This window comes from Eurypyga helias, unplaced genomic scaffold, assembly GCF_000690775.1.
Source record: "Eurypyga helias isolate BGI_N326 unplaced genomic scaffold, ASM69077v1 scaffold38107, whole genome shotgun sequence".
NCBI lineage: Eukaryota > Metazoa > Chordata > Aves > Eurypygiformes > Eurypygidae > Eurypyga > Eurypyga helias.
The window spans coordinates 13,832-23,492 of NW_010261750.1; the positions used below are offsets into that span (position 1 = coordinate 13,832).

Here is a 9,661-nt window from a genome sequence, read left to right on the forward strand (position 1 = left end):
AGTATCACACCCCACAGCTTCCTAATACAAGTTGGTTAATGGATCTGGTGGGCACAGGAATCGCCACAAGACAAGCTAGGAAAGAAGGAGCTTTTGGTGACACAAGCAGAAGAGTAGTGCAAGAGCTTTGATGGAAGCCCAGGCTCCCTCACTACTATGAAGGTCAGCTTTATTGCAGTTGCTTATCCCAGGGTAAGAGACACACAATGTAGCTCTTTTGAGTTCCAAGAGGCCTCAGGGTAAGAAACGATGTTTCACTGGAATTCCTGACTTCTATTAAGGTTTTGCAATTTATCTCTTATTTCCTGAGTTTCCCAGGAACGTAAGTATGCGTATGCAAAGAAGGGATGATCTCTAGCATTCTTGGAATAGTTCTCTAGGACTGCCATGCTTGTACTCCCTCATCATTGCCTTTATTTCTCCAGATAGCTTACTTGAGCCATGCAGGTCAATTCAGGGGAAAGCCTTGACAAGCTTACAGCATTCAGGACTCTGTACAGCTGTAAGAGGAGGACATGAGGAGACCTTATTTCTTGGTGAACATGCCTAACTGATCTACCTAACTCAAGAGCAGGAGCCACATGTCATTTAAACAGACATGGACTTCACAGTAAACATCTCTAGCTTTCTTTGGACAAAAATTGATTTTTTTTTTTAATGTCTTGTACCTTCTCAGCATTTAACCCAGTTATTTTCATTTGAGTTAATGCAAGCCATAAAACCAAGTAGTTTTTAAGATGAGATTAAAGAAAACTATTTGGTTCAGGCATTTATTAATCAACATTTTAGATACTCCTGCAGTAATTTAATGGGAACAGGTCTATCAAGTCTTAAAGTCCCAAAAAAAGCAGATAAACTTACAAGCCAACAGTGACAGTACAAAGCAGGGCCTCACAGTTTCATGATGCAGTATCTTATTTTAGTATTAGCACAGACTCCAAAAGCCACTTTCTTTTTAAACATTCACTAGAGGGAATCATCCATTTTAGTGGCAAAGAGGAACTGAAGCTTTTGGGCTGGGACCAGGAAAAAAAGAGGAAGAGTCTGGAGAGTAAGGCACATCACACCATCAACACATAGTCCCACATATAAGTCACAGAAGCTGTTCTGATAAAGCCAGGTAACTCTCACTGCTTCGCAGCTTGTGGTGCAGGCATTTGAGAACACACTGCTAAACAGACAAGCCTAATAGGACACTTCTGCGACAATTATGCATTTATCACTACCTCACTGGATCAACAGCTTTAAGGTAACATGGAGCTTTCATTTAGCAGCACCTGGAGACCAAATCAAGCCTGACAACCTTCCCATTTATTTTGGAACTGCCTTAGTTCTTCCTCTACAAGAATAGCATCATTCTGTATTTATAGTTGCAGTTAAGTATCTTGGGGCACACCAAGTGAGCTACTGTGAGGGTGACCAACCAGCTGAGTAGCAGGTATAACAAGTTTCACTAAAGAAGGCAAAAAGTGTCTCTCACCTGTGTAAATCACCAGGCATGTCAGGGAGCTAATCAGCTCCAGCCCCAAGACTCCCAGGATAAGATACAGGTATACTTTACTGTGATCAGGAAAGGAATGCTGTACTGACAGAATCAAAAGCAGGGCTGTATTACCTAGAAAACAAATATTATATTTTACAGGTGTAGCAATTTCATTACCTGTTAAAAATAACTTGGTACTGTCTCATCCCCAGTATCTGCATTAGGCTGCAACATTTCAGTAATGCTTTTCCATGTCATACCATACTTGCTTCTTTGGCTAATTTCCTTAACACAGCAAGCTTACAACTGCTGACAATAAAATCAGGTTTCATTTCAGCATTTGACTGTAATGGTAAAGCTATGATTTTTTTGAGGTCTAATACATTTTTCTGACTTAAGAAACAAGAGTGGAAGAAATGCATGAAAAATATCCACTATACATATGTGGGCTTAAGCATTTTCTAGCCTTGTTGCTGCTATCGCTCCCCAAAACCACTTGGAGATTTCATTTCTTTCAATTCCTAAGAGTTCATGTTAGTTAATTCAAAGTAAGAGGGTGTTTTCCTTCAAGAGGTAGATTTGAGTATATTTAACTGAGGCCAACAGAGCAAAAACCCCAAACACCTTCCTTTCTCAGGGAAATTCTTGTATAGGCTTCCAGTTGCCTGGCTATTATTTTAATACTTGCAAGATATTGAAAGTTTAACTGAAAGGAGCACGATTACTCAAGGAGAGCAAGTGTTGAATTACAGAGCTAACAAGCATTCTTAATTCTTTACACACCGTCTTCTCCTCTGATGAAGTGTGAAGTGTTCTTCTCCCTGGAGAAATGCTATAACCAGTTTCTGGATAAAGCACTAAATGTATTACGACTGTTAACGTAGTTGGGGTACAGTACAGTTACCAAAGGTAACTGCGTTACCCAACTGAACTGTCAGGAGGGAGCAGCGGTGATTACCATGGCAGGGAGTGTTGCAATAGTGCAGGTAATCACCTTCTGAACTACAGCTCCACACTGACAGTCCACAGCACACAGCTGATGACACCTGAACATTTAGACGTGTCCAGAGCTTGTCTGGTAGGGGAGAAGTGGACTTCAAACAGGGCTAAGTATTCCAGATCACATTGCAACAGGCAGAAGTAGTCGTTTCACTCTTTTGAAATGCCCTTAAGATTGCTGTAGCCCGATTTTGTTACTGCACTCCAAACACATCTTTATCTTCAGAGCTCTATCTAGTGGCCAGAGACTGAAGTTTTTCTGCACATTCATCAAGTTTACTAGCTCTTAGGGACTAGGTGGAAAGAAAGCTAGGGTTTTATATAAAGCACAATCACATAACTTAGGAATTCTGGTGAAAAAATTTCTACTCCAGTTATTCAGATTTACAGAAGTGAAGTGGGATTATAAGAGGAAAAAAAAAACCACCACAAAAAACAACCCCACCACACCTGTAAAAGCCACCATTGTTCCCTTTTCCCCAGCTATTTCTGTGTGAAAAATCCCCTTGAGTTAGATGGATTTTAGATTTGCTGAGGTAGTTTCTGTGAGAAAAGCTACGCCAGCTAATTGTACCAACACTTCTGTCAGCTTCACTGGCCAGTGATTCAACCTAGAATATACTGAGTTAAAACAACTCTTGTCCATAGAAAGTAGAAAAAGGTAGAAGTAGATCTGAATCTTGTAGACAGCCCCAGTCAAGATTATAAAATTGCTTGTCTTACCGATTTTGATCAGCAGTTGAACAACAGCAATTCATCTGTTTGAATTGCTGAGCTTGAAGAGAAAGAAAGCAAGTAGCACACTTCTTGGAAAGAATAGCAGTCTTGCAACATATTCAGCTAAGCAAATGAGTATGAAAACAGAGATCACTCACACCTAAACAGACCTTGCTGCCTGAACATTTTATGTCTGAAGACTAGATGCAAGTGGCTGGATGTTTTACTCCACTTCACACTCATGGGCATTTTTCTACTACAGAGTTCTTTCCAACATGCATGTGGCATGCATGGTCAGTCAGGAGGTCCACCTGACTAAAATAAATAATATTTATAAATGCTCACAGACAGGTTTGAAAGAGTCTATATATAATGTATATTAATGTTATCATCAGCTCTTCAGTCTTTTGTGTCATAGTTAAAAGTTTCAGAAAAAAAAAAACAGAAAAACAATTTCACTTCACCTGTGGAGTGTATCAGCAGTGGAAGCCTTTTTAGATGTCTTGTTGATCGGTATATTGAGAAGTAACCTCTGCTTCTGACTTTACTGTGGTGGTGCTGGATGTATCGTTCAAAAAAACCATGCAGAACCCACAGAATTACTTTTGCAATTATTATGACAGTCTGCACTTTAAGTGGGTGAGTATAGTTTCCAGGACACTTATCCTGATTTGGATTGGGGTAAGAACAAAACATAACTGCTAAAAATGCTAGAACGACAAAAGCAACCTGGAAGAGAAAGGAAGAGAAGAAAATTATTGAAGTCAACGTTTAACTATAATAAAGTCAATTGATAAAGTAATGTGTAATGTATGAGTTACATAAAGTTTTTTTTTTTAGGAGTTCAAATAATGTATAAAACATTAGACACTTACTACAACCACTACATATCACTCTGGGAACATACTGATGACTAAAATAGCTAAGCAGTAAGATTGTCTTGCAGGAGACCAACCAACCAGTCTCCAGTTGAACAGAGCTGCAAAGCACCACTCTTCTCAGAACCTCCTCTAAATAGATTTCAATGTTCTGAGTCTCCCCTTTGTAGTGACTTTATCTTATTTGTGGACCCTCTTTATTATGGCTTTTTATTTTAAGGTGAACTTGATTTATACTCCTTAAAAAAGGGTCTTATTTTAGACGCATTCAATTATACTTGTTACTGCTCTGCAGGACAGTGTCTTATTCATCCAGTCTATATTTCTTTAAATTGACATTTCTTAAGTGAAAAGTCAAACCTTTACTTTACCTATTAAAAATTAGCTCCAGGTTATGACATTAGAAAAAAGTCAAATGTCATCACAGTAACTTATAAATTATTAACACTGGGTGGGCATCTTTCCCAGTTGGTAATCATTCTTCAGTACATTTACTATCAGACTTTTCCATTTTGCTCAGAATTTATATCAGAATGACCACACTATAATCACACAGACTGTATATACACTTATCCTTTCAGACTAGTGCCTTTATGCCACAACTTTTCTGTCTTCTAGACTTTATTCCAGATTTTCATCCGTGAGCATCAGCAATCTTTCAGACAACTAGAAGGCAGAGTCTTGGGTGCATATTATCTGAGGTATATGTAAACACACAGGACTTCACATTTTTATAGAACATTTTTGTCATAGAAAATATTGTTTTGATTCAGTAAACAACAAAATGTGATACTTTCATGGTTCATGCTACAGAATAGGAATATTTTTAAAACAGAACTGAAAACAAGAACAACTCCCATGAGTGCAGAAGTAAATTGAGAGCTTCTATATACAATAAAAAAGTTTCCCTGAAGTTTGCAAAAGTCTAATACCTCTATGCTTAAAAAAGCATCTAGTGTTCTGCATCTCATAACTGACAGAAAACACATCAGAACTGAAGATGGATTGAAGAGTAAATGATTTTCATTTGCTAGCTTTGTTTCTATACTTAATTCTATGAATATCCAAAAGCCCACCACTCCCTTGACCTTGTTTCTCATATTTTTGTCATTTCCCAAGCAACTTCCTTCAGAAATGAACCTTTCAGAACCACTTAATTACTCTTGATATGAACTGCCTTCAATTTGCTCTGGTTGTGAACTGAGTTAGTTAATTGGACAGAGGAAGAAGGGAGAATAATTTTCACACAATCGAGAATACCTAAGAGAGACATTATAGAAGACAGAGAGGGTAGAAGGTGGGAATAAAAAAAAAAATGTGTTCTATATTATCCAGAAGACCATTACTTCAAATGCAAATTAAATCCTAAATTATCTTGACATGGGTTAAGTAGCAAAATAAGAGGGTTATCAACAAAACACTCATTTAATCTACTATTTCAACACCTCCTTCTTTTACCAAGCTAAGAATAATCCAGCTAACCCACATTTTATTTCATCCATTTACAGCTTGGTTTGCCATTTTAAAACAGCAATGCATCTAATTCTACACTCTCCAGGTGTTAGGATTGTATTTCAATACGGAAAATAGTTATAGTTAAACTGATACAAGCAGAAATGACCTGGCATTGCTCCTCTACTAAACTACTCCAGCAATGTGTAAAAGAGGAAACAGGTAGCTGGCATTAAGGGTGTCATTTATTAAAAATATTTTGATTACATTATAGATTAGTCCAACAACAGGTGCTTCACACCAATATAGAAGATTTTTATATACAAAAAGTTATTCTTGGAGTAGTATTTAAGTTCAGTTTTGTGTATGGGCGTACACAGAGGGATTAAGGAAAGACAGGGTTAATACAGCCTGTACGCTTCAGACTACTCTCCAAAGTGTCCTGATAGGAACTAAAAGCTTGCAGAAAAGCAAGGCTTGGCAAAGGAAAGCCACTCAAAAACCCAGCCCCACTGCACTCCAGCACATCCTACCCATATGTACAATTCTGGAGTGTAACTAGGTAGCTGTTCTGAAGCAGCAATTTGCCGCCTATTTCTTGGCACAGAAGGGTGGAGAAGAAATACTCCATGTTACACACAAAATACTCCATAGGGTAGTTATGTAATGCATCTCTAATATTATGAAGGCTTAACTTCTCCAGGACACTTGGCTCTTCAACAGGCTGTGCATCACAAGCTAACCTGACGTTACCACGTCCCCCAAGGTTTATGCACATTTGCAGAAGGAAAAGAAATCCAATAAGCTTGTTTTCCCCATTCACCTTTTCAGCAAGGGAGACAACACCATTTCACGTGGCAATTATTAATGCTGTATTTCACCAACAGAAGATACTTCATTTTGCTCCAAGGACCAACCAACCACTGCAGCATGTTCAGCAACAGCAGCAAGACTTGACCTGGAAAAGCGTGAGTTGACAGAGGCCTCAGCGTTCTGTCTCTCTCCAACCCTCCCCATACTTCCCTTCATTTGCAGGAGAGGAAGTGATGGGGACAGAAGAGGCAGCAGCTTCCTAGGATTTGGGTGACCGACTTTCGGCTCCATCAATTATGATAGTAGGTAGTAAGACCCTGTCGTGGTTTAACCTCGGCTAGCATGTGGCTTTTCACCCTTCAACCCCAGAAGTCAGAACAGGAAACAATATTGGGATTGCTTTCTCTCTATCCACTACCATGTGAACCCCCTGGAGCAAGTCCAGCTTTACTTATTTAGTTACCTTACAAAATACCTTAAGTCTTCCCTGTGAAATTAAGTTCAGCCTCCTGAAGGCATGGCATCAAAATTACCTTAACCCTCTGTAACTACTATAAGCATTTCTACAGCAGTTACTTTAAAAGTACATTTCCAACAGCACAGAAGACCTACTACTTAAAAGGTTTTTCTTCCTAACAAGATGTGTCACAGCATGTTATCACCAGCAAACAATCAGAATGAGAACGCATGTGGCATAGACATTATCAAAATGCATTGGTGGTTAAGACTTCACTGGTTTGGAATAACAGTGCATGAAATTCTCAGGAGACTTTTGTCCATGTAACCCATAGGAATTCAGAATAGAGACAGCAAATTTTCATTAGGCAGTCATGCTTCTCAAACTCACATGTATTAGCAACAGAAAATTGGCAAGAAGAACTGCTGGGATAGCATGAAATCTTGGCTTCAGCTGGGAATGCAACGTATGAGATGAAATAAGTGGTGCATCCAGTAGAGGATCATCTTCCAAACTCTGTGTTATTTCCAAGGAACCCTGGAACAGAAGGGGAAGACAAAGAGCAATAACAGTTAAGCTCTAAAGGATGAAGTTTCAGCAATTTCCTGTTAGCAAATCAAGCTTTGGGAAAAAAAAACTAGGTTAGTGTCTTGAGATGACCTCTTAAATTCTAGGTAAACTCTCATCACATCTTTATGTAAAAACTTGGTCCTTGAGGAACCCAACACCAGTCTACTTCCCAGCATTGCACTGAGTCTTCAGGAACTTTAATCTTTAAAATGCATTACAAGTATTTGAGCATCAATCCTGACAGAGGCCAGAAATATTAGTATGTTTACATGAAAAAGTGGAAAAAGTGACAATTGAAGTCCCTCATATTCATTATACAGTGTACTAGTAACAGTTCCAAGTGATTTGGCCACTGACACATCAAAACACCTGCAGCAGTAGCTCACCCTGAACCCAGGCAAGAAAGAAGCAGCAATTCAGATGGAAGAAGATGCTAGCAAGTGCTGGGAAATCCATCTTCTGCTTTCACTAGAGAGCATGCAACCCTTGCTTGTCATGTTGGCACCAAGTACTGGGGCTTTGGCGTCACATTTAGGTCAGATGTTTTGGCTACACACATTTCCACAAGTACCTTTTACTTGTTTTTCCCCTCCACCCATACTTAGTTTTACCTTTTACTTAAAAAAAAAAAAGCAAAAAAGCACCCCACAACCTTCCCTGAGGATAAGAATAAGAAACATGTCTCAGTGCTATGCATCTCTGCTCCTTCCAGGCCAGGATGCAGTAATTCAGTACATCTTAAGGTGAACATACACAGCCACTATGAATGCTCAGACTGCTCAAGTTTCCTTCTTAGTATCCACTTATGTCCCATGCTATGACTTGCTCCAAAGGATAAGGAAACTCAAGAATCCCAATCAAGTTTTGACTGCTCTTCTCCTAAGTGATATCATCCACAGTCCAGGACAACAAGACAGGGGCAGAACTCGATCCCACTCCAGACTTCTGGCTCTTCAGAGAGACTGCCAGGGCTCACTGAAATATTCAATTTTTCAGCTGAGGAGCTCTCCTTGCCATGACAGAAAGTACCGTAAGCCTCAAGGCAAGTGAAGCATGTCATTCTTCTAGATAGTACTAGGGGAGAGGTAAAGAAGTTCTTGTATTAGACCTAGATTTATACTTAATACTAACCAGGGCAACATAGATGCACTCCCCAGTGTTATTTCACCTACTGACAGCTGCCTACAGCAGAGGAGCTAGTCACCAATCAGTTTTATTGTCGTAGCTTGAATGCCACACTTGCCCAACCATAGTAGAGTGTGAACAGGACTTCCTCATCTATGTGATACCTTTTAATTAGCCTACTCTTTAACTGTAAACAACCCTTGCTGAAATACCTGCCTGGTAAGATGCCCTTTTACTGCAGGCTTGAAGTTTTACAAATGGCACTCCCCTTATGTCACCAATATAAAAATCCAGGAGCACAAGTACAAAGATGCACTCTGTCCCTCACACCTTGCCCCAGAAAATGGGGGGTAATTCTAGAATCTGAAGGCAAGTGTGCAGGACCAGCACCCCAGCAGCCAAGGCATCTTTCCTCATTCCTCCCCAACACAGAGCTAATAGCAGAGTTAGCAGCTCACACCTCCCACAAAGGATCTTCCTTAGGACAGGATCCTCTGTCTCATGGGAACAGGCGAGCACCTCACTGCTGTAACACCACGACAGGTCAGCTCACTCCTTCACAGGCACAGCTTGATCAGAACGTGTTTGACCATGTCACTGCAAGGCCAGCTACAATCCACCTTTGTATCCCAAAATACAGCTAGTGTTGGGAAGTGCTGGATGATATAACCTTCCCGAGCAGAGATTATGACAGGCAACATGGGGAGGAAGGGAATTACAGCAAAAAAGATGCTGATACCACACAGTCAATCTGACATTAAGAAAAAAATCTAGTAAGTGTCCTAATTAGAGCAAACATAGGTTTCATTTAATTAAGACGAGTCAAAACGCCCTTAAAAAGTGGGCCTTGTGCTGGGCACCGGTGTCAGCACAAGGGCAGGTTAAGGCTTCAGCCCCCCGGCTCCCGGGCCCGTCTCCAGATGTGAGCCCCTCCGCAGCAGCCCGGCGGCAGGAGGGGGAGGCCGGCCCTGCCCGCGCAGGCTCCCAGCGTGGGGGCGGGAAACACCCGCATAAACAGGAAAACGCCGCAGTCACGCCCGCGCCTGAACACAAGATCGCGCTTATAGGGCCTGCCTGCAGAAAAAAAAAAAGCAACACCGAAGAACTAACCAAGCTACGCGACCAGCCCCGGCTAAGTTGAATGACTGCGATTAACGCCAGCCCCAC

The 9,661-nt window shown here is 40.5% G+C and overlaps 1 protein-coding gene across 1 annotated transcript in view; it reads right to left on the bottom strand.

Moving 5' to 3' along the window:
• TMEM192 (transmembrane protein 192) overlaps window positions 1-7,336 on the bottom strand; it is a gene marked incomplete at its 5' end in the record, with an annotated part of 12,490 nt that extends 5,154 nt beyond the window's left edge. The window contains 3 exons of the mRNA XM_010155486.1: window positions 1,481-1,615; window positions 3,664-3,928; window positions 7,190-7,336. Of these exons, the coding sequence (XP_010153788.1) occupies window positions 1,481-1,615; window positions 3,664-3,928; window positions 7,190-7,336 (547 nt within the window). The remainder of the gene's footprint in view (window positions 1-1,480; window positions 1,616-3,663; window positions 3,929-7,189) is intronic.
• Window positions 7,337-9,661: the final 2,325 nt, after the last annotated feature.